Source organism: Ochotona curzoniae, unplaced genomic scaffold, assembly GCF_017591425.1.
Source record: "Ochotona curzoniae isolate NIBS_2020 unplaced genomic scaffold, NIBS_Ocur_1.0 contig_1, whole genome shotgun sequence".
NCBI classification, from domain to species: domain Eukaryota; kingdom Metazoa; phylum Chordata; class Mammalia; order Lagomorpha; family Ochotonidae; genus Ochotona; species Ochotona curzoniae.
This window is the reverse complement of record NW_024464918.1, coordinates 22839937-22866087: the sequence shown is the minus strand read 5'-3', so window position 1 is coordinate 22866087 and position 26151 is coordinate 22839937. Positions and strand designations below refer to the sequence as shown.

The 26151-nt window shown below is 42.9% G+C and overlaps 1 protein-coding gene across 3 annotated transcripts in view; it reads right to left on the bottom strand.

Moving 5' to 3' along the window:
- Positions 1–26151, bottom strand: part of PPP2R2B (protein phosphatase 2 regulatory subunit Bbeta) — a 391000-nt gene that overhangs the window by 222004 nt on the left and 142845 nt on the right. The window contains exon 2 of one of the 3 annotated variants that reach the window (XM_040997993.1): positions 21116–21309. The exons of the other annotated variants lie outside the window; for them this stretch is intronic. Coding sequence (XP_040853927.1) covers positions 21116–21309 — 194 coding nt within the window. The remainder of the gene's footprint in view (positions 1–21115; positions 21310–26151) is intronic. 3 annotated transcript variants of the gene reach the window in all.

Genomic DNA, 26151 nt, shown 5'->3' with positions numbered 1-26151 from the left:
TACCTCTGTTACAAACTCCACCCCCTGGGACGGTCTCAGATGACTGTTTTTCTTAAATCCAAATACAGCTCTTTTCTACTAAATTTTGTTTTCCAGAACTCAGAAACACAGCCAAGTGTGGAGGCTAGAAAGCCAAGCAACCACACTACACCTGGTTTCAAGCAATGGGGAAAAAAAAAGGCAGACATCTCGTGCTGCCTCCTTTCAATCAAGTGGATTAGTCAGAGGGTTCCCGCATATTTAACACAGCTGAGCGACTGTGCTTGTATTCAACAGTCATCATTAGATTTACTTCTTCATTTGAAATTGTCTAGGGTTTAAGATCTTTCATTTTTTTATTATACTCAAAGTGTCCAAATTGTGTCCTTTTTTTGACTCCTAACTCCTGGCCCCTTTTTTTGGTTCAAGCTGTTAACACTCACGTATCTGCCACATTCATTAACTTACTGAATCCTCCAGTACCAATAAAGCAATATTTTGTTGGCTAACACTCTCTTGGTAATTATCCCCGTGTATATGTAGCCAAAATGCATGCTTAGTTCAAAAAACAGTTAGTCAAACTATACTTCATACGCATAATAGCTTCTAACATGAATTCACTTGTTTGAGACACATAGAACAGCTATTAAGCAAAGAGACCGATTCAGCACTTCTATATTGCTAGTTTATCAAGAAAAGTAGGTATAAATAACGCCAATACCTGTACTTCCATAGGTGTTTTCATCTGGATAATTCATGCTTCATTACTGAATCACTATGGTCTGTCTTGGGTTCTCTCTTGGCTCCTATGACAAACATGGGGTTCAGATCCAGTCTCTGGGAGGTCGCGATGCTTCACGTTTTGACAGCACAATGGCACGTTAACACAGTCCCGCCTGTGCCCCCCACTACTGTTTCTTTTGTAAAGAAGGCTCCTAACCTGTCAAAATCCAGGGCCTTGAGGTGACACAATCAACCTGGCTTCAGCTCCTTCAGCGGTGGCTGTGGGCTGGCTGGCTGCCTGTGAGAGTGGAGGTGAGCTGTGGGCCTCCCAGCATGCCTCTGTCTCAGCCAGCAGGACTGCAAGGAATCAAACTCTTAAGCCCCAGGCCTATTCTATCAGAAGCTCTGAGGGTGGAGCCAAGCCGCTCCTACTGAACTAGCACCAGGTGATTCTAATATGCGCAAGAAGGCTTAACAACAAGCACTGTGGGCCAGAGGAGGGGTCTTCCTAAGGCTAAAGCTGTCCTCTCACTGCTTCGTATCTTGTCCACATAGGACAGGGGAGTCCACATGGGCAGGACATGAAGCAGTGGGGATACGGCTCTGCACTGCAGAGCTGGGGACAACAGGTGCAGCTGGAGAGATTTTCTGACCTACAGAAACTTTTCTGCAGCTGGAAATGATTCAGAAGCGGGAGCAGGTGATCTCACTGATCACGAGAAATAGCTCCCCTTCTCTGAAAGCATTCAGAGGCATGCTATGAATATTGAAAGAGAAAGGCTAAAAATAAAGATGCAAGATTTAAAACAGAAAACAAAATTAGACCTTCATGGGAAGCTTCAATATACTGCTAATAGGGAAAGAGAGGTTTAGAATTAATCTCTTATTAATTTTTTAATATCTTAAAGCTATTGTCTTTAGAAAAAAACCTGTCCAACTGATGGTGCATAAAGTAGATAATGGATTTTAGTTTTTATTTCATATTCAGAAAAGGACCAGAGTTGACTAGACTTAAAAAAAATAAAAAACATTCCAGACCCAGTGCCGTAGCCTACCAGCTAAAGTCCTCACCTTGAACACACCAGGATCCCATATGGGCACCGGTTCTAATCCTGGTGGCCCCACTTCCCATCCAGCTCCTTTGTTACCTGGGAAAGCAGTTGAGGATGGCCCAAAGCCTTGGGACCCAGCACCCTTGTGGGAGACCTGGAAGAGGCTAGAGGCTAGAGGCTCCAGGTTCCAGGCTCCAGGCTCGTGGCTTCAGATCGGCTCAGCTCTGGCTGTTGCAGCTACTTAGGGAGTGACTCAGTAACAGAACATCTTCCTTCTCTGTCTTTCCTCCTCTCTATATATATCTGACTTTGCAATAAAAATAAATAAATCTTTTAAAAAAATTCTAACCCAAGAGATTGTATTTATTATTTAAAAAGGATAAAATCACCACCAGCCAGAACTGACACTGGATTAAAGTTGGAGTATTAACTTATTTTGATTCTTTGTAATTCTTTGTACTTAACAGGATAGTATACTTTGGAACATAGAGATGACTGTACTAACAGTAATGAAACTGCACCCCAACCTTATTTAGCAATTATAATGTACCATTTGCCTGGGTCTGACCTAAGCACATCAGATGTACTTTCATATTTTACATTCACAACAGCCTTATAGTTAGGCAATGTCATCTTCATTTTATGAATGAGATACCTGTGCATAAAGAGCTTAAAAACTTGCCCAAGGGCACAGCATTAGCAAGCAGTGGAGCCCAAATATGACCCTATTCAACTCTAGTGTCTGTGTTCTTAACTAATTCAGTGTATTGTTTAGTATAATCATAAACCATAAAAGTATATAGGGTCCAGGGCAAATCAGACTCGTGACTGCTTCAATTCTCCAGAAATACTAAATGCAACTGAACTACTTATTGACTACTTAAGCTGTGTCATATTTAACTAGATTGCATACAGTGTATTTTCTTGTGAAAATATTTTAAGAATTTTCATTTGAAAGCCAGAGAGACAGAGAGAGAGAGAAACCCATTCTATGTCTACTGGTTCACATCCCAAACACTCCCAGTAGGCAGGAAGGCTGCAAACCACCTTTCTTTTTACTTGTACTGCATGGCACACACTTGTGACATTTTTGAGTAAAGCATGCAGTCATGAAATAGAATGAAATTCACTGTTTTTTTTCCCATGTTTTTATCATCACCCAACCCTGGTTTGGCGAGAGTTCGTTAATCCCCTAATTTTCCCTCTGTCAGGGAACATGGCTAGAAAACTCTTACATTTGGGAAGTATAATGTGGAATGTGCTTGGGAAAGACACATATTCTACATCCAAATTGCTGTATCCCAAGAACTATGCAGTAGGAATGCAGGTGGCCAACACCTTGCAGAGGTCATCAGCAAGAAGGAGCACCTTGCCCCAAGACTGAGATTTCATCTTCCTAGACAACTTCATCTTATGACACAATTTATTTACCACTTGAGTATCATGAGAAGAGCTCTGGTTTAGGAATCACTCCCAGTCTTGTCTCCACCACAAACTAGGTTTGTGATCATAGGCAAGTCAATGAATTCCTTTGGGTCTCAGTTTCCTAAATGAGGAAATGAGAAAAAAAATCTATAACATATTTCTTTATGTTTGCTGTACATAACAGAGTTTTGAGAAAACTTTTCAGAAAGTCATCTAGGTGACTCCTTTCTTGCCTGAAATTTGTCTCTCATTCTGTAAAATGACCACCTGTGTAGCCAAATTGTTTTACTGACAGACTGATTTCAAAAATCAAAGCTGAAAGAATAATTCCAGCATCTGAAGAACTACTTACTTAGTTGTTTTGATGGTTAAGGAAGATTCATTTCCAACAACTTGTTTCCCTGTAAGTTTGAAAAATCCTGGTATCTATTTGCATTTCTCATGAGATAACATGAGAAACCTTTCTGGGAAAGCAAGCAGGAATATTGCCAAACAACCAGATCCATGAACAGGACACACTCTCCGTAGCTCAACATGGAAAGCTCAGCACATTTTGCCAAATGACTTTGGACTACTATTCAGATTTCAAGATGCCAAGCTGTTCTCCCCTGCTTGTCTACCTCAGAGTGCATGCAGAGTAGGACAGCAGTGAAAGGAGGCTGTGTAAAAGACAGTTTTACAAAGGGAGACAAAAATAAATCCCATTGGGAGTTCACATTGGAGAGACGCAGAAATAGTAACTGCCTTTACACCATATTAGAGGGATTCAATCAAGACTCAAGAACAAGGACACAAAAATCAAAGAAACAGGAACCCATGCACTCAGCTGGCTAATCCTCTACTTCCAAATGCCGACATGCCATATGTATGCTGGTTTGTGTCCCAGTTGCTCTGTTTCCCATCCAGCTCCTTGGTTATGGCCTGGGAAAGCATGGAGGACAGCCCAAGGCCTTGAGACCCTGCACCCATGTGGGAGACCCAGAAGAAGGTTCTGATTCCTGGCTCCTGTCTACAGAATGGCTCAGCTCTGGCCATTGTGGCCATTTGAGGAATGAAACAGTGGATGGAAGATTTTTCCCTCTCCATCTCTCTGTAAATCTGCCTGCTGGCATTGTAGCATAGCAAGTGAAGCAGCTGCCCGGGACATCCCAGGAATGCCGGTTCAAGCCCCAACTTCTCTACTTTAAAAATAAATAATAAAATAAAAATTAAAGAGACAATTTCTCTGCTTACTTTACATTTATCTTAGACCATGATTCTCTTAAAGTTATCTGGCAGATTAAAATGGCTTTGTAATAGGACATCATTATCTTGCCGTCCTATTGTGGTTCTTAAAACAGTTTGAAGGTCAAAAGCTCTACGTATTCCTTGGACCAGTTCTTGGAAAAGGATATCTAGTCTTTCAAGTCACTAGTTGTCTAAAAAGTGGATTGCTAGATTAATCACTCAATCTCTGTAGATCATCTTACTAGGCTTATTTTTCATTTATGTCAAAAAGAGGGGGCACACTTGGCTTTGGAAACCAAGCAAGCAAACCAAGCCTTTTTGGACTTAGAATAAATCCTACTTTCTGAAGCCAAGATCATCTTGAAAGTGCATGGTGGTATTTTCCCATTTCTGCTTCATGCATCAAGTGTACCTAAGCTCTGTCACTAACAGGCAGGGTACAATGCAGTGAACTGGACCAGTTACCTCCCTGTACTGAATTCTCCAGTTGGTCTGGTTGTCACTAATCCGCTGATTAAACATCTGAAGACTAGCTTTGGCAACACAAGCCAGAAATTCCTTCAGGGTAATTAAAACTACCTTCTGTGTCAATAAACACCCACTACGATCCCTCATATGCACAGGGACTGGCTCTGAGCCACTGGCTCCAGACCTGTTTTTGGTTTTGTCTTCAAGAGGGGTATTCCATTGTTGCAACTGATTTTCACCACTGCATCCAGACCCTTGCCCAGGCCCCTTGCGAGAAGACTGATTGAGGCCAGAGAGATCTTCTTAACTTCCTGGTGTCAGCCAATATACAAGGGCTAAAGGGATCCCAAGGTCAAACTCACTGGCACAGCTCCTTTATTCAGCTCTTCAGGAAAGAGACCTTACAAAAGATTCTTGCTATAGGCTTTGACAGCCATTACAGTCCAAGTTTTCACTACTTTTCCAGGGTCCAAGCTTACCTTTATTCAAAGAATGACTTAAGTGTCTTCAAAGTCAAGGGGAGAACTGACATGAATGCTTTCATACTTGCTACACTGATACCCAGAGACTAGCTCTTTTGCACCAATTAGATACTTCATGATTTTCCACAGAGATAGATTTATTATTTTTACTGTGTAAATATCTATACATAAATTGTTACACATTATAGAAAATATGAAAATCACTGGAAGATTCCTTACAATTCAATCAGCCTAGATATCTATCACTAGCATTTTGGCAGCCAACCCTTTTATGAAATGGTTTATGTATACACATACAATTAAATGAGAGGAATCATACAATCAGAGGGATTTTTAAAAAGATTATGGAAAATACATTTTATGAAAAATTACACATAAATTCAGGATTTCTTTGGACCAAAATAAAATTATCTTTAAATACCATTTTCCAAGAACATTTTTGAGGCCCTATCACAAATCCCCTTTTTGTCATTCATTTTATGTTTAACTTTCTTTAAAGTGTAGCCTCATGTTTTTTGCTTTTCTTCCCTCTCACAACCAATGTTAATGATACTTTGATGTATTTCTTATTGATCCTATCATATACCAAGTCATATGATAAGCATGAGATTTCAATTGCTCAATAAATACTTGCAGAATGGATAAAAAGGAAAATGAAGGAACAAGTGCATAAAAGTGAGTAGAAGAAGGGATAAATACAGGATATGCTCTCAACTAACTGTTGCAATCTTCAGTGATGGCAAAAGCCACATATCACGTATTTTGACATCTCCTCCAAATCCTTAAACTTTAGTGGGTGCAGGTGAACCTGGCTATGATGTTTAGAAAGATCTACAAATTTAAACTTCCAAGTAAAGAATATGTGACTGATTACTATCTGAACTATAGAGCAGTTACTGATCTACCCTTTCTCTTAGATTCAATTGAAAACCATTTACTTGGCCTGACATGCTAGCCTAGTGGCTAAAGTCCTTGCCTTGCATGCACCAGGATTTCATATGGGCACCAGTTCTAATCCCGGGAGCCCCACTTCCCATCTAGCTCCCTGTTTGTGACCTGGGAAAGCAGTCAAGAACGGCCCAAAGCCTTGGGACCCTGCACCCTTGTGGGAGACTCAGAAGAGGCTTCGGGCTCCTGGCTTTGGATAGCTGCAGTTCCAGCTGTTACAGCCGCTTGGGGAGTGAATCAACTGAAGGAAGATCTTCCTCTTTGTATATCTGACTTTTCAGTAGAAAAAAAACAAAAATAAATCTTAAAAGAAAAAAACATTTACTAAGCAAATGCATGCCAAGAGCAACACTGTCTTCTGTAAGGTAAAGAAGTCACATCTTTCCATGACCGTATCATCAGGAAAGTGATATATAGCGTTTGCCTTACTTGGACTTTGTTTTCACATTCACAAAATGGTGGATTGTTATAGTGAGTAAGAACTTGGGAGATTTATGCTCCTACAGTTGAGTTTTTTCATGTGAATCTTCCAAGTGAGTACAAGTGTAGAAGAGACTGTATCTGAGTTTCAAATAGAACACCCAGTGCTTCAAGCAAAACACCCAATATACGGTAGATAGTAGTTAATATTTTTAACAATACTAGTAAATGTCAGTTGGATAAAATGTCTGTTTAGAGTAGTAATTCCAACATTGAAAATCTGCTATATTTTTAAACTTGGGCTCATTTGCTCCAACAATATCCTTGTTTCCTTGTTTACTTTGTCTCCCAGGATCATAGAAGACTTCCTTGTCAAGTGTGGACAAGCCTTGGCTGCTCCTCGCCACCTGCCAGTACTCTCGCGCCCTTCCCCTCCACAACGAGACCTTTGTTGGCCAGTTAATCTTCCCTCCAGCACTTCCAGCAGCCATTTCACTGGAAAAAAAAAATCAATATTCTGCAAACCCCTGTTGCGTTCACAGTACTTTCTCAGGACTCATCAAAATCTCATCCGCAGGCCAGTGCTCGGTTTTATAAACTTGAAATCCATATTACACGGCTATACTTGCATGCTTCACTGGGAAAATCAAGTAGCAGGGAAAGAGGCTGAATGGGTAACCAACCCTAAAATGGGTACTGCATAGCCTTTGCAGTAAAAGCCTACTACATCCTGTTCTAGAACATCTACATGTGAAGGCACCTCAAACACATCATGGAAAAATGGTATTAAAAGATGTTAATTTTGATAGAAAAAGTATTAAAATTCACTGCATATATTTTTCAAAACACACATTTTCCACAATATTTTTAGATCTATGTGTTTATTTGAAAGGTAGAGTTAGAGGGAGGGGGAGAGAGAAAAAGGAGAGAGACAGAGAGATCTTCCATTCTCTGGTTCACAATCCAAATGGATGAACCAGAGCTGGGTCAGGTCAAAACAAGGATTCAGGAGCTTCTTTTGAATTTCCCGGTACGGTTCAGGTGCTCAAGCACTTGGGCCACCTTGTGATGCCTTCCCAGGTACACTTACAGGAAGCTGGATCAGAAACGGAGCAGCGAGGACTCGAATTACTGTCAATTTGAGTTGCCAGCACTGCAGAAGGTGACTTTACATGCTATGCCACAGTGCTGGCCCCTTCCAAGAACTTTCTGAAGACTCTAGATAGGAAAGTGTGTATATGTGTATCTATTCATTTGAAAAATATAAAATTAAATCCTTGTAACAATGCTCAGAAATATGCACACTTAGGGCAAGTATTCAGTCTAGCAGTGACAATGCCTGTTGAGGAGTGGTATCCCCCATCAGAGTGTCTGATGTCACGTGGCTCCATCTTCCTGCCACACTGACCTTAAGGGGCTGTTGGTGATAGGCCAAGTACTTAGGCTTCTGCCATCCACATAGGAGATGTGGGCTGAACTCCTGGATCTTGGCTACTGCCCTAACCAGCCCTGAGTATTTTGGTCATTTGGGAAGTGAACCAGCGTAAGAGTTCACATTCTCATCATTCTTTCCCTACCTTGATCTCTCTGCTTATCTCTTGCCTCTCAAATAAATTAATAAATATTAAAATGAACAGAACTATTTATGGGGCCAGCACTGTGGTATAGTAGGTAAAGCTGCAATCTGGGGTGTTGTTATTTCGTATGGGCGCTGGTTCAAATCCAGCTGTTCACTTCAGATCCAGCTCCCTGTTAATTTGTCTGGGAAAGCAACAGAAGATGGCCCAATTTCTTGGGCCCCTGCACACATGGCATACTCAAAAGAAGCTCCTGGATGCTTGCTTTGCCTGGCCCTAACCTTGTAGCCATTTGGGGATTGATCCAGAGAATGGAAGAGAATGGAAAATCTCTCTCTCTCTCTCTCTCTCTCTCGCTCTCTCGCTCTGCCTTTCAAATAGATCCTTTATAAGAAACTATGCATGAGCAAAGCTGACTTAGGTGGCACTTTTTGGTCTTTACCATGGTTTATCTGTTTCCTGGTAGAGTGTGGCACACAGCACTCAGCGCACATTAGTTTAGGGAATGTGAGAACGGGATTTGCAGCTCACTGATAATAAAACTGTGGCTTAGAGAATTTGTTTAATCTATCTAATATCCATGAGCAGACTGAGGACTTAGTCACAAACCATACATCTGTCACAAACTATATATTCTTAACAACAAAATCAGATCTATTATTTTCTTCTTGTTAAAAAATAAGAAACCTCTTATGACCTATACCTTGAATTCCTTATTCCTTTAAGAATAACCAAACAGGATGAAAATTTGGTATGAATCTCAGTTGGTACTTCCACATGCACACACATTTTGTGTAATATATCACATATGTTACATCAGAGTATTTATCCAATTCTTAGTGCACTGTAAGAGTTCAGTATCTGGTGATTCTTCCTCCTCACCATAATTACAGCAAATGGTCTTTTAGCAGATTTCTAAACTTACTCACTGAAAGAAAAAGTACTTTCTATTCTCTCTGTATAATAGATCTATAGCATGCCTTGCAATTGTTCAACTAACTTACTAGGATGACTTCTGGTGTGTAGGTACATTTTTGCTTCTGGTTGAACTGCATGCCTACTGAATTGATTTTACTTATTCCCAATTACGTGGGTGCTTTTTCTACTCTTCACTAAATTAAATATCATGAAAGGTTACAAAAAGCAATGGATTATTTAATCTGAAAAGATTGGTGAAAGATTTCAAAAGACAGAAGAATCAAATAAAATGTAGAGGAGACAAAACTAGAGAATGGTCATAAAAATCTAGGATTTTGTAGTAAGACTGCTGATGAATCATGTACTCATTCAACCTCAAGAAAAGTAGCAAAGGGCACAGTCTTTGTCGATTTTTTCATACTTAATGCAAGAAGAATATTGCCATGCCCTAAGTAGCAGCAGAGCTATATTCAGAGATAAGGACTTGCTTCTTCCTGAGTCCTTGTTGAAATAATGTTATTTGAATTAGCTATATCACTTGCAATGATTCCTTGCCTCAATTTTTAAAATTAACTGCTTATCCCAAAAATATAATGTAAAAAGGCGATTCTTTACTATTGAGTCTCATAAGCAATAGCATGCTCCAGGGAAGATGGCATTCAGCCAGGGGTGTCTGATCTGTCTGCAGCCCCAGATCTAGTATAGCCAGAGTTCTCAAGTCAAGCACGGGGTGGGAGCTTGGTTCTACCACCTCAGTCATCTTGTGATAATGAAGAGCTGAGCACAGCTCATTTCAACCCCCATCTGAAACCACATCTGCCCCAACAGACACAAAGAAGCTTGAGAACAAGAATGTAGTCTTATTCCCTGTACAACTCAGCACATCCCACAGAGCACCTGACAGTCATTTCGGCTATAATTCAAGGATTTCCTACTTTGTAACAATGGAAGCCATGGGGTGGGGGTCCTTTCTGGATCATAGAGGTTTACAACTCCTTCCCAGCCCACACCACGGAGTACACTGCATCAGGGAAGAGCTCCTGTTGTGCCTGTCAGATCATGGCATTGATAACTGAGCCTCACCAACTGGCACTGGCTTTTCCCTGTCAGTGCAGCAAGATGAGCAGCGCTCTGCTCACCAGATGGTTATTTGTCCCACCAGCCACCTTTGCTGCATCCTGATTCACTCTGGCCTAGGACTGTCTCCAGTATTCATGCTGCAAAGCAGCTCCTGCCAACAACTTTGCCAAATGGCTTCTCTCAAAGTCATGGGCTGCCCAGACAGGCTGGCTCCCCCATCTGCAGCAGCTTTTGGCAGAAGAGACACAGTTCCCCTGCTGGCTTTACCTCTTGGCTGCACCAGATATTTTTGCCAGAAGGATGATCTGACCCACCAGTAGGCACAGTCTGGGGTTCGGGGGTCATGTCAAACCCAGCCCTGCTGTTCCACCAGTCTCGCCCCTAAACATAGTATTCAGAGCATACCAAAAAGACCTAAATGATCACACATAGAGACATAATGCATCATGGAAACCTAGAGCCAGCTTAAATCCATTGAGAGCCTGCTTTTCCGCCCCCATCTCCAACCTGATTATGCTAAATTAGAAAGTAGAAGTGACTAAGTTATGGTGGCAGCAGTGGAAACCCTACCCAGGGCTTCAGGCATGTATTATTCCCCATGACCACTTACCATACTGCGTTGCCTTCAAGTCTCCCTCATTTTATTTTCAAATTCTTGATAAAAATCAAACTCTTCTATCGTGACTGATTCAAGAGTATTTCTTTAGAAAGATGAACAATGCTTTCTCTGTGTCAACATTACAACTTTTGTTTCGAGCAGGTATATTCTAACACTACCTCAGGTTATCAACCTATCGCTCTGCTGAAATACGTGACATTTAGCTCTGGGCAGACTTGGATGTGACTTCTGTTCTCCTTGCTGTTGTGTAACCTTGCACAATCATTTCATTCTGCTTCAACTTTTCATTCAAATGGGGTAATGACAGTGTCAACCTATAGAACTGTGAGGATTAAATGATTGAATGAGAGAAAAGAAATAGTTTACAGGATAAAACCTATCCCTGACATGCAAAAAGCCCTCCACAGCTGCCAGCAACCATGAGTTTTTATTATCGCTTAGTGGTTGCGGATAACTCAAGACTGTATGTATAAAGGGAATACCAGATATCCCTAAGGTCTACACTAGGAAATTCAGGTTCTCAGCAGTAAATGCTGGGCCCAAGGTTACACAGAAAATAGAGAATCAGAGAATTTTTTTTCTTGCCTTCAGCTAAGAAATGAGAACTGGTATTTCAGTTTTCTAAGTGATAAAGTCAGAAAAAGGAAACATTTCAGCAAAAACATGGATAGTCACTGGAGTGTCTTACGTCATATGTAATTAAATGCTGGAAATAATCTGTGGATTCACAAGGGAAGCAGGAAACAAACCGTGGACACAGCCACTCTACAGAACACTTCTCAGCCACTTAACAGCTCAATGCATGCGTGTTCCTGGTGTGGGGATCAGGGCCTATTGAGGGAGGCTCAGAAAGACCTCCCTGCCCCAGGCAGACCCCTTCTAGGATATTCCCCCTTGACTGTAGGAATACAGTGGGAGAAGTAAAGAGGTGAGCAGGAAAGGATTTCCCTCAAAGCAAAGAGACATAGTCAGCTGATTGCAGGCAACTTCACTAAGGAGAATTGCTCCCAGTCAGGCTAGTATTGTTCTTTTCACAGAATGAGATGGTGGTCCTTGGAACAGGCATTCCAACATGGAGAGCTCTGTCACACACATACGATTCAATGGGATTAGAAAAAAAGGGCTGTGAATTCAATTCTACAACCTTCTTCCCCCAAGAACATACCTATAGATCCATTTTTATGTGTATGAAAATGCTGCCAAAGATGGTGTCTGAGGACACACAGCAACAAACACTGGCAACTATAACCTTGTGTGAGGAAGAGAGGTACACATGACATGGAAAGTGATTCATGCTTTTGCAATGCTTGGATCCTATCAACTGTGAAAACATTTGTGTATTATTTGCATGATAATGAAAGTTACAAAGGCAGAGGAAAACATGTGAAACAATAATACAACAGCACGAACCTCAAGACTTCTCAGCTTGGGTGTCTTGCTCCTAACCTGACTTCTGTAAAATGACAAGAGCAATGTAGACTGAGTTTTTTTTTTACCCTGTTTTGCTTTCTTGAAAGTTCTTTCTGGTAATGTTGAGTAGGCAGCCAAGTTCTGTCTTGGACTACCCGAGAACTCCTGGTATCTTGTTGCAGTTTTGTCTGTGATACCTAGTTTCAGCTGTTTACAACAGTGCATTTGTAGAGGGACACAGAGCTTATCCCTCCATCGAGTGGAGAGAATGGCCCACCATTGTATGAACATGTCACATTCATTAACTGCAATTCACAGGCACTTCACGAACAATGCTTGTTGGAAGAGGCAGTTCTCCAGCATCATAGACCAAACTGCCTCCAGCCTAAATTCATATGTTGAGGCTCTCATTTCCCTGGAAGTAAATCTGTAGATACGGCCTTTAGGGAGGTCATTAAACATATGCGAAGTCATAAGGGTTGAACATTAAAGAACCAGTACTCTTACAAAGAAAAAAAACAAATGTCAGTGATCTATCTGTTCTGTTCCCCCTCGCTCCTTCCTCTTTCTTCCACTTGTGCTCAAAAATGTCATATAACCACATAGCAAGAAAGCAGTCATCTGCAAGCCAGGAAGAGAGGCCTCATCAACAACCAAGCCTGCTGGCATCTAGACTTCCAGCCACCAGCATTGCTTGGAAAAAATAAGATGTGCATTGTTTAAGCCACAATATTTTGTTACACAGCCTGAGCAGACTAATATACTCAGTATAGAGCTCAATGCACCTGAAAAGCATCCTTTCTCATCTGCTCTGGCACACTTCACCTGGTTGATCCAACTTCCTCAGATTAAAAATATATCCATGGGCCCGGCACGGTAGCGCAGTGGTTAAGGTCCTCGCCTTGCACGCCTGGGATCCCATTTGGGTGCCGGTTCTAATCCCAGCAGCCCCGCTTCCCTTCCAGCTCCCTGTCTGTGGCCCGGGAAAGCAGTCAAGGACGGCCCAAGGCTTTGGGACCCTGCACCCGTGTGGGAGACCCGGAAGAGGCTCACTTGGGGAGTGAATCATCGGACGGAAGATCTTCCTCTCTGTCTCTCCTCTCTGTATTCCGCCTTTCCAATAAAAAAATAATAAAAATAAATCTTTTAAAAAATATATATCCATGGAAACCTTTACCTCTATGCATCTTTTGCAACTTACAAGGATTCCTTTGTTATTATTATCCCTTTACACTTGCTGCAAACCCAAGCTGTTTTCTGTTAAAGCACTGAATTCAGACTGACTTCTATAAACACACATCCTTTCCCATCAGCTACAATGAACTTCCTCCAAAGAAACCAAACCAATGAATACACATTTTCCATGTACTTCACAAATGTGTATCCTGTCATCAATTCTAACTTTCCATAGTAAACCTGGAGCATAAGCATGCAAGTTTTGCATAAAAGAAACTTCATAAAAAGAACCTGAGTTTTCAGTGGGATAGTTACATCAGGACTGTCGCTGAGCTTGATTCTAGAGTTTTACTTGAAAGACAACAGACAGAAATTTGGTACTAAAGATGACAAGTTGGGTAAAGGTGAATTCATTTTTGCAAGCTGTGCATGGGGGTGTAGGCTGAAGGGCCACTCCACCAGAGCAGGGCTTCATAAAGCTCCACATTTATGTGCAAAAGGACATTAGCCATCCCAGAGCTGTTATATGCCATGCTCTTTGCTGTGGTCCAGGCAACCAGAAGGGATACCCTAGAGAATGGCAACCCAGAGGGCCCAGTGGGATCATCTCAGTTCAGTGTGGGAACTGCATTGTTAAATGCTCTGGGCTGGGAGTAAACAACATGGAGAAGACTGAAAACAAAAATAAAAACAAAGCAAAACAAAACAAAAATGGAACCCAGCTAGCTCTACATCTGCACTGCTCAAATCCACAAATATTTTCTTCCTTTTTGCATTATAAAGCCGAGTATATCTGCAGGAGTAAATTGGTTAAAAGTTCAGAAATTGGGAATTCAGGCTACCTCCATGTGGGATTGTAGGGAAGACCCAAAGATGTGCAGTGCTGCACTGGGGACAGGTGGGTCCCATGGATCAGCAACAGTGAATGGGCATCAAGGGGGGCTGTATCCAAGGTAAAATGCACCTGTGTCCTCCTCCAAAAAGCCCTGACACATAGTGCAGGCAGCCAGGAGCTGCAGTGTGTTATGCTAATTCTAAAGCCATTCTTGTTTGTGATGTTTCACATACTTATTTGGTTCTCCCAATGCAAGATTTTCTTATTCTGAAATGTGGGATAAATGTAACCATTTTCTCAGAGTGGCTGAAGATTAAATGAGTAAACAGGTAAAAAGCGTCTAGGAAAATGCCCAGCACACAGTCCTCCTGATACTTCAGTTCTCTTCTCAGCTTCATGACTAAACGCGACCCTTAGTTCTTAAATTCAAATGCCAGAGTCTAGGATTGTCAATCAAAGGTTGTGCACTTTTCATGGATCCCTACCAATATTTTGACAGGAACAGCCTAATATTATTCACCCTAGGTTCATCGGTATCTTTCTGACCAGCACTTGAGATTGCCCCTAGGGACCTGGATGCTAATAATGAATACCTGCTAGTGATTTTCAATGCACGCCAGTTATTATGTTTAGCGGCAGAACATTTCCCATCCCCAGAAAAGTCATTTACAGCAGAGGAAGGCAGCTTCCTCACACCTTCCATTTCAGGTTTTTCTGAAAACAGCACAGAGCTCATTCATCCATATGCATTGGAAACACCATTCATTTCTGACATTTGCATACAAATACCAAAACAAGTTAAGGTACTAGAGGCAGCTCTCTATCCTATGATACCACTTTCTTTGATTTTTTTCTAATGCCTTTGCAGCAGATCAAAAGCCATTTTCACGTACTTTTCCTGCTTTAGTCATCACAGCTTCTTTCTTGAACTTATATGGACTGGGGGAGTGGGTCAGGACCTTCACTTCTTCACTTTTGTTCTTTTGGCTCCCAAATCAGCCAGATCTCAAGTAAGGGGATTCTCTAAACTGAACTTACCTGACACTGGAATCTTCTTATCTTATCCCCACCTGCAAAATGGCTTATAATAGTATTTATATAAGTTAGCGTATGGTTAATGAGGCTTGCCAAAGCCCCAGTTATGAGGCATTTTTTCTGTTATTTCTTTATACTAAGCCAACACCCGTTCGCTTGTAATTTTTCGTCCGCTGCGTCACATCCTGCCCCTGGACTACACTTCTGATGATTTTACACATCTTTGTTATGTTGGTGCTAGCCTAGATTTATTCCTCCATGTCCTGGCCATTCTTTGGAGTGTCAGATCCAGATATCCATGTCTCACCTGAGATTGTCACTGTGACACTAGATGTCTCACATGCATCTCAAACCACTTGATTTCAGCAGTCTGTTTCCTATTTCTGTGGCAAGTCCCTAGTATGCATTCATTTTCAGGTTAAACATTTGGAAATTTTCCTTGATACCCTTTCGCATCTGTACCAAATAACTCAGAACAAGTAAGTCCAGGGCATTCTTTCCGTGTAATGTATTTCAAAGCCATCTATTTCTCTCCATCTCTCTACCATCTTAGTGTACAACTGGAACCTTCTAGTCATTTCCCAGCTTTCACTTCTACTTAAGTGATAAGGTCCTCTGACCTTCCCCTACAAAACAGACAGACTGAGATTTAGAGGGGGGAAAAAAAGCTTGGTCAGATTTCTCCCCTGATTAAAATCCTTTCATGGCTTTCTATCTGTCTTTGGATATGCTCCAAATTCCTTTGGACAACAGGGTTCAATGTGATCTGCTCCTTGAATTCCTCTCCAATCTTTTTTTTTCCCAGCATTTTCATGAGAATTTTCAAACAGAAAAAAGCAATTACAGTGAATTTCCATAGATCTATGACCTAGATTTTGCATTTAATATTTTACAATTGCTTTATCATATTTATATCATTTGTCCAGCCTTATATCCTAGCATTAGTATTTCTCATTTTCTGTGTGTCTGAAAATGAAATAAGAACTTCAATTTCATGCTCACATTCACTTGTTCCCTATACTACTGTTACAATTATCTTTCCATTCCTTGACTCTTTCAGATTATTTCATATCTCAGAACTTCCTAACCTATTGTTCTTCTACCTAACATGACTCTAGCTCTTGTTGATTTTGTTCTTTTGAAGATTTATTTACTTGAAATGCAAAGTTACAGGGAGAAAGAGACAGAAATACAGAGACAAACAGAGAGAGGGAGATTTTTCACTCAATCATTTGCTCCCTAAATGGTCACAACAAGCAGACCACACCAAAGTCGGAAGCTGAGCTTCCATCCCAATCTCAAACATGTATGGCAGAAGGCTAGCACTTGGACCAGCTTCTGTTACTCTCGCAAATTCATTACTTGGGGGCTGGTTCAGATGTGGAGAACCCAGAATTCAAACTAATACCCATAAGTGGTGTCACAGTCATCACAGGCAGTTGGCTTTACCCACTAGGCCACAATGCTGGCCCCACAAATTTTCCCATTCTAAGGACTCAGTCAAACTCTCATATGGGATACCAGCATCACAGGCGGTAGATTAACCTTTTGTTCCACAACATCAGCCCCTCTTGCTAATTCTGAACACATCTTTTAGCTTTCAGTTTAAGTGGTCTCAGAAAGGCTACCTCTAATTCCTCAATCTAATTATATCCTCTGAGGTAGGCATTACAGCACAGTAAGTAAAGCTGCCACTTGGGAAGCTCTCATCCCTTATACAAAGTGCATCTTCTGATCCAGCTTCCTGGAAAGCAGCAGACAAGGGTTTCAACAGTTGATGCCCAGCCACTCACAAGGGAGACCGACCCATGTGGAGTTCCAGTTTCCTGACATTGACTTGGTTTAAACCTGGCTATTACAGGTTGAGCCATCAGATGGAAGCCTCTTTGCCTCTCACTCTTTATTACTGTATCTTTTAAATGGAAAGATCTTTTTTTTTTTTAATTCACTCCACTTTTCCGACATCTGGTGTCATGATATCTGTGTCTGTTCTGAACATCACTTATAAATCACAGTTGGTAACTACATACTTATTTGCACAAGTGTTTGTTTCACATCTATCTCCCCCACTTGATTGTATGCTCCATGAGGATAAAGCCCACATCGGAACTGGAACGTGCTGTGTGACCTCCACCAAGAGTCAACTAGTGTATGTTAAAGACTGGGTCAATAGCTAAAAGGAGCTATCCAGAGTAGTGGAATGTTTCTTCCTTTAATAAGCACAAAGAAGACAAATTTTCTAAAGCCCTGGGAGAAGATGGAACTTACTGGCTGCCAGAATAGAACCATACAGTAATTCTGAAAATAACTAAATGACAAGATTGACTGTTAGTGGATAAACCAAGAGAAGACCATGGCCTCTCTCTTCAACAGCCCTTCCCCCCCTCCCTTCAAGATGACTCCAAATCAACACACAATCCAAGGAAGAAGAGGCATACCACTAAAACACATCTGAAACAATAATACCAGCTGAAAGGCGCATGTGCTACTGCTGTTCCCATTTTACAGCTAGGGAAGCTGAGCAGTTTTTTTTTTAACACTCTACCCATACTGCACAGTCTGTCTGTGGCCTCATTTGAAACTAAGAAAGATTAATCTAGAAAACTCACAGACTGCTGTAATGGAGATACAATTTCAGTTGGCACTAACAGAAACCTAAAAATACAGGAAGAGGCCCAAATTTAGATCAGAGAGAGTTAGAAAACCTGGAATTCCATATCCGGAAATGCCAATCAAACTTTTTGTGCTGACTTTATTTTTATAGTCAATCCAACCCCCTCCGGTGCCTTTCCTCATACTTAACTCCATGCTCTCTAAAATTATTCCTGCAAAGAATTTTACTACAGCAGGAAACAACTCAAAGCTAAAACCATGGTGATCATTCTCCTGAGAGAAGCAGGTAAAATGGGATAGAACAGGAATTTCAGACAGAATCTTGAACATGAAGACCAGACTAGTTACATCCAAGAGCCTTAAGTGCATTTGAAAATGAAAATGACAGCAATCCACTTAGCAGGATTTGAAGATAGTAAAACATTACACAGGAAGAGCTCAGAACAGTGCTTGGAAGAGAACACACCCCAAAACATTAACTTTGAAAAGGGAATCATGACAGGAAAAGGAAAGAGAGCGCAGTAGGTTTAATGTTCATAATTTCCAAGGAGTCGCTGAAAATGTCTTTAATGAGTGTACATCATGTGTTCTTTCTAGAGAGCGCCCCTGCACACAAAGCTTAGGTAAAAAGTGTCCTTTAGCAGCGTCTGCACTGCTCTTAGCTGGATGAACTTGCCTGCAGCTACCACTTACAATGCAAATTGAGCTTAGAGTCCTTCACACTAACTACACAGCAGAAATCTTCTGGCTTTAAATAGACTATTGCAGTGTGAAAGCATCTCAGCAAAGGGAAGCAAAATTCACAGGTAAATGTGGAGGAGATTTGGGATGAAAACAAAACAAAAATCCTGCAATGTCTGAGCCCGCAGGAGGAAAATACAGAAATATGAAAGACGACAAAAGAGCAGGATCTGTGACAGGAAGTAACTGAGGCTAACTCTCCAGTAAGGAGGGTTAACTCAATCAGGGGGGAGAGAACTTTGGAGAACAAGCCCCCTGTGAAGAGAATGGTAACAAAGACTATTGGGAGCTGGGGTTCTTCCAAGGTGTACTAGTACCCCCTAAGGTGCGTCCATCAGAAGAGGGGCTCCTTCCCTCTTGGTCAGCATGATTACATGAACACTCCCTAAAAACACCAGATCAAGACCGGAGGGAGCTTTTTGCCCTACCCAAATTCTGGTATTTATTTCATCGAAGTTTTCCTTTTCTTTTTATTCTTTCCAATAACTTCCCTGAGATCAAAGAGATTCTCACACACCACACGTTTAGAAAACTCACTGCTATACACTCACTCCTCCTCAACAACTTGATGAGCCGGACATTCCATCCAGAATCAAAATTTACAAAAATGCCAAAAGACAGGAGCAAAGGTGGTATCCAGGACCCTGAATGCAGCAAGGAATGTCACTGTCACTTGCTTTTCTTATTCTACAAAAGGATATTCCTATTCACTTAACCTTAAATTGGCCATCTCAGCTAGTAAGTTTCCTTTGCCTGCAATAAGATACCGAAGCAGAAAACACTGAGAGCCCTCTTTTTCCCCCACTTTTTCTTTTTGTGGACACAAACAGAAAGAAATGCTCCTTGCAAAGCCAGTAGACCTAAGATCATCTTCTCTTACTTACAGTCATCGCATACTACATAGTCAGTGAGTCAGTGACAAAAGACAGAGGAAGAATAATTTACAAACACATTGTCATCGTGCAAATATAAGAATCGGTTAAAGCATGGTGCTGGGGTGGGGTGGGGTTACACATCTTCAAATCCTCTCCAAGCCTTCATCTCTGCTTAACCCAATGTCTTGGATACATGGGACTTGATGCTCTCCAACAAGGACGATGGAGACAGACTACATTTTCAATAGCACTCTTTCATCGAAAACTTCCAGGGATGTTTATAGAAGATGCCATTTGTGCCCAAATTGTGTATTTTCAGTTCTTTCAGAGCATGTGGTCTTTTCCCTCCTTCCCACATTTCTCCAGTTGTCTTTTGATGTGCTTACATATGACACGAAATCGAGCATCCAAAAATAATATCAATATTCTTGACATGTCCCACAACATTTTCCTAAAGCATTTTCACACACATGATCTCACACGGATGTTACAATGTGACAAGGAGATACCTGGGATGAGTAGCAGAAGACCCAACCCATGGGCAGAAAATGAAAGCAAAAATGCAAAAGTTTAGGCCTTTGAAAGAAAAAACAACCCTGGCTCCACTCTCTATTCACACACAAAAGGAAGAAAGATTCCACCTGCTGGCTTGTCCTTGTAGCCTGCACAGCACTTGGGCTGATGTCAGAACAAGCTGAGAGAGAGAGAGAAAGAGAGAGAGAGAGAGAGAGAGAATTTCACCTCTTGGCAAAGCTCAGCCTGCTGAACCCTTTTGCTCTCTGCTGGTTGTTGATTCAGCAGAAACTACTGCTGCAGAATTCATAATGGTGATTTTTAAAGGCCCCACGGATCGCGCTGCTCTCCCCACGTGTTAGCCTCATTCGCTCGCTGCCGGAACACTATTTTCCCCAGGCACCTTGATTTCTGGTGAATGCACTTCGAGGGGAGACGCGGCATGCCCTTTTGCAAAGGGCCTTTGGAGGGTTTTGATTGTCTGAGCAGGTAACCCGGCCGGCCAGAGGGATGAATGGGCAGGAAATGAAACCATGCCCTGCCAGAAACCACCAAGGGACGCAACATCCTTTCGTTCAGGGAGGGGTACACCAAAGTCCCTTCTGGGTCCCCTCCCTTCCGTTTGCTTTTCCACCCCACAAGACCCAGGCAAGCATCTTAGAAGAGGGTCCATCAGCCTTCAGTGGCATCATTAGGTAGGGAGCCCCACCCTGAAAAGCCTGATCCCCGAAGGCCATTTTAACTCCCTGAGCTGGGGTAAGGAAGGGGCGTGGGGGGGGGGCGTTGCTGGGTCCACCTGCTGCTGAACGCTGGGCCCACCTTAAGGTGCCCGAATGGGTGCTGGGCACACCAACAGCGGAACCCCTGTGAGCCCAGCCCCTGTCACAGCCCCGGGGCGAGGAGCAGTCCGGGCCACTGCATGCCCAGCAGCCGGTGGAATCCCGCGACCCGCAACTTGTGCCCGGCGCCAGTGGCGGAATGTGGCGGGGCTGGCTTTACCTTCGGTCGCATAGCTGTGGTCTCGCAGGAAACTGTTGTTGATTTTGCGGGTATCAATGTCCTCCTCCATTGACAGCAGGCTTACTTGCGTGGGGACCAGAAGCCGGCAGACAAGTATCCATGATCCCTCCCCGCAGCCAGTCTCACAGGAGAGGGGGGCAGGGGAGCCAGTGGGACTGCACCATGGTCCAAGCCTGAGGAGGAGACGGAGAGGCGGAGAGAAAAAAAAAAAAATAAAAACCCGGCAGTGGAGCTGTCACCTCCTCCACTCGGGTGCTCCGAGGCTGCGGCGGCTCCTCCCGCGTGGTGCGCTCACTCCAGCTCCAATTCCCAGCGAGGATGCTGCTGCGCCTGCCTCTGCTGCCTCCGGGTGCCAAGATGTGCCGGCCCCGAGGGGGTCTGGTCCCGTCAGTTCGCCCTTCTGCCCGCCCGGAAGGTGCTCACAAGCGGGGATGGGGAGAAGCCCAACAGGTTCCCCTCCTTGGCAGCCGCTCCAAAATGAGAGGAAAAAAAAATTTTTTTTTAAATCCCTCCTCCCCTTGGGAGAACAGGCAGCCGCGACAAAATGGTGCCTTTCCGGACTCGAGCTGCAGTGGCGAGATGACAGGGGCGGGATTCGGGCTTGCTTGGCTGGGATGAGGGTGCAGGTCCCACGGGAGCGCAGCCCCAGTGGGCGGGGGGCTGGAGACGTCGGCAGGGAGCTGGGTAGGGCGCTGTGGCCAGCGCACTCACCCTCACACCCACACACGCGCACTCGCAGCTACTGCTGCTGCTGCTGCTGCCACCGCTGCTGCAGGAGGCTGGAGGCGGCTGGTGCATTAAAGGCGAGGCTCCTCCCAACCGCGTCAGCAGCCCAGGGACTCTTCCCTAGCAGTGGCGGTGGCCCAGGCTGAGGCTGCGGCTGCTCTCTGCTGCAGTGAGGCGCAAGCAGCCGCCAACCAGCACCTGACTGGCAAACAGCGAGCTTGCAGGTTCACGCTGAGAGCACAGAAGTGCTCTTCTCAACCAATTTCCCTTGTTGGGCTTCTTCGACAATGCCCAGGGCAGCGCCTGTGCTGCCACCCAGAGCCCTTGAGCTCAATGTCTGTCTCAGGGCACCTGGAGTTTGAAACAGCAAGAAGTAGGTTGCTTTGGAGACAGGGTAGTTTGCATCCTGGTTCCTTTGCTCATTCCTCTGCAGTACATGCGATCTGCCGAGCAAGTTAAAGACTGAGGCCTGAGGCTTCCAGTCTCAGAAATTGATGCAAGAGTAGAAGGCTGAGCTACCATAGCCTGGTCCAAGTCCTCTGGGCTAGGAACAAAATGGGGGGAGAATTGCAAGAGGCTGGTGTTCAGAAACACCTGTCTGCATAGAGGGAAGAACAGGACTGAGTTGCACATCTGTTCAACATAGTCTGAAAAGGCTACTGTCCTCAACTATCTTTCTTTCTTTCTTCCTTTTTCTTTCCCTTCCTTCCTTCCTTCCTTCCTTCCTTCCTTCCTTCCTTCCTTCCTTCCTTCCTTCCTTCCTTCCTTCCTTCCTTTCTTTCTTTCTTTCTTTCTTTCTTTCTTTCTTTCTTTCTTTCTTTCTTTCTTTCTTTCTTTCTTTCTTTCCTCCCTCCCTCCCTTCCTCCCTCCCTCCCTCCTTCTCTCTCTCTCTCTCTCTCTCTCTCTCTCTTTCTTTCTTTCTTTCTTTCTTTCTTAACTGCTGCGGTCCCTCTGTTACATCTTGAACACGTTCCATTCCCTCCAACATGGAAAGCTCACAAAAACAAAAGCAAGCCGAATACCCAGAAGAGGCTCTGCTACCTGGAGGGAATGCCAAGGACCCAGTTAGTGAGGGGAAGGAGGAAGGGAGGGAGAGAGATGGAGGGGAGGGGAGGGGAGAGGGGAGGAGGGGAGGGGAGGGGAGGGGAGAGGAAGGGAAAGGGGGGGAGGGAGAGAGAGAGACACACCTGTCTTCCAACAATAACTGGAAGAAAAATTTCCTTCCCCATCCATGTTTCCCCAAACTGTAAATTCATGCATTTCAAACAATAAAACTTATTGTTAAACAACCAAAATCATACAATGAAATAACTAAAGCCGCCAGAAAGCCGATTTGTTAATAAAAGTCAAACCAAAGCTCTAGAAAGCCAATCTGGAAAACAGATCTTGTCAGTTTCTTCTTGTAAAAGGTACTCATTTCAACAGGCGTCACTGTAGGGAGACATCAGCACATGTCTTGCTCAGTTAAGCTCCACGAGTTTAGCAAGACGAGCCCAGAGGGACCTGTGAGTTAATTATATACATACAATGCTTCGGCTAACACAATTTACAAAGTATCTGAAGTTCAAAAAAATTTAGAAAAAAGGAAAACAAGCTCTTAACTGAGGTTGGGAATTGCTATTCCATTTCCTTGAAGAATGGAACCTAGCAGGTGGAAAGTGGCACTAAACTCCATTTCAGGAAGGTAAAGTATATTTCTGGGAGAAGAGAATAGAATAGTTCCTTAATATCACTTTTTTGGGGGGCGGGGGGAGGAAGTTTCTCTTCCAATGGATTTCATTTTATTCTCAGCTGATGGTAAAGTCGTAGACATCTGTGAATTACAATGACAGGTGAAGACTGGTATGCACTACTGTGGTTATAAGAGGGTTGTGTAAACCACTGCTCAGAACTCAAGAGCCTGCTTTCTGTTCCCCTAGCATTATCCTGTTTCTGCTAGAGGTTTCCAGCATTTCTGCGTGGCACATTCCTCTTCCATACACTAGTCTCTTGCCTATGATCATGTCGCCTCTACCGTTTTCCTCTTCTTCATGACATACCACATCGCATAACCTTATCAACCATTTCCATACTGAGTGTCCGGCACTTAGTAGATGCATTATTATACCTGTTGGATGAAGATACATATTGCTTGAAAGAATGAATAAATCACTGCATTTGTTCAGTGATATTTAGGTTTTATAGCTCTGCTTTTATTAAGATTTCCACCAAAACAGCTGTTGTGTGCTTGAAATTTTTTTAGCTTAGAACCCTTTTTCCTACTAACTGTTCCTATTTATTCCTATATGTATATACAACAAAAATATGCTATTTAATATTTGCCAAGAATGGTTCTTGGTGCAAAGTATAAGGGTTTCAGAGCCCCTAGGCAAAACAAAGCATCTTCCTTCATATAACTTAAAAATTACCATCTGATATTAGTAGCATGAGCTTACTTAAGAATACAACAAAAACCAAAAAGTTATTTTGACTTTTAATTGAAGGATGGAGTAGGAGGAGAGCAAGAAATAGCTTCCACACACTACTCTGCTCCCCAAATGTTTGCAACAACCATGCCTGGGAGGGTCAAAGCCAAGAGTTTCACACCAAATCAAGCTCTGCCACACTTGGCTCCTTCCAGGCTATGATCAGAAGTAGAGAACCTGGGACTCAAACTAGGTACATGATGCTGGTACTCAAGTAGAATCTTTTTTTTTTTTAAAGACTTATTTATTTCTACTGGAAAGGCAGATATACAGATAGGAGGAGAGAGACAAGGAAGAAGATCCTCCATCAGATGATTCACTCCCCAAGTGACTGCAATGGCTGGAGCTGAGCCAATCCGAAGCTAGGAGCCAGGAGCTCCTCCAGGTTTCCCATGTGTGCGCAGGGTCCCAAAGCTTTGGCCTGTCCTCGACTCCTTTCCCAGGCCACAAGCATGGAGATGGATGGGAAGCGGGGCCACCAGGCTTAGAACCAGCAACTATATGGGATCCCAGCACATACAAGGCGAGGACCTTAAGCCATTGCACTAGGTCGTCAAGTAGAATCTTTACCACTGAGCCACACAGTGCCCCCACTCTGCTCCCCAATGAACAAGTTTAAAATGTTAAATGCTATGGCTCTGATATTGCACAAGGTGATATTCTATAAGTTATTCATGTACTAGACTAATGTGATAACCTGAGCATGTATACATTCTCCCTAAATCTTGGTATTCTTAGCTACAAATTAGGACAAATAACAATATTGAACCTCACAGTTATTACAGAGATGAGATGCTGGAAAGACAGTCGTGATTACTTTGTGTTGAGTGTTTTCTACACCATCATCAACATGCAACAAATACTGAAGAAACTACCAGTCAGAAACCAAGCTACAACTAGAGATTCAACATCAGCACATTAAACGCATGGTTAGCCTCTGCTACCATGACACTTAGTGCTTATTTTGCAATTACATAAGAGGGGGACCACAGGCTACAAAAGGACATTCTAAAAGGATGATCTAATTCAGGCTTAAATTTTATACAGAAAGGGTCGGTTACAAAAATACAGCCTTCTCAAGTCATCCAATTCAGCAGGATAGCACATTCATGTTATGGAAATGTTATGGACCTATTTCCTTAGGTTCACCACCCCTCCAAACACGTTAGAGTTTTCTATACTGGAGCGTTTTTATACATTCTGTTGAAGTAGCATGTGAAATACCTGTCATTTTATTAAAACCTCTGACCTAAACCAGTCTGGAGATTCTAACATAGACTTCAGGTGTCAGATTATCACGATTTGTGACAGGGCTCCAACATTTATAAATTTTGTGACCTTTGGCAAGTCATTGACCATCTTGGAGTCTCTGTACTGGCAAACTAGAGGAGAACAATAGTGGACAATTCAAAGTGCTGTTGGGTGGCCCTTTAGGGAACAATGTACAGAAAGCACTTAGTCCAGGCTTGGCCAGAACCAGGCCTCACTTTGAGGCAGGTTCACCTTCTTCACGGGGCTGCATGGAGATCTCCTCCCTGGGGACTAGTGGCCTCAGACCCAAGTTTTACCACCTGGTGATCTGATGTATGGAGCAACCAGAGACTGGATGCATGAAATTTTACCATCTTACAAAAAAATCTTTTCATAAACCAGAAAGACCTGTCCAGATAAAAGAATCAGGATAGTCTCCACTGGGTTTTCACATTCTGGGTGTGCAGGACCATTGGTCACCAAAAGTGAAATCCTGGAACCTATGGAACTGTATCATGGAATAATAAATTAATTTTGAAAGGCACACAGAAAAAAAAAAAACTTGCCTCCAAA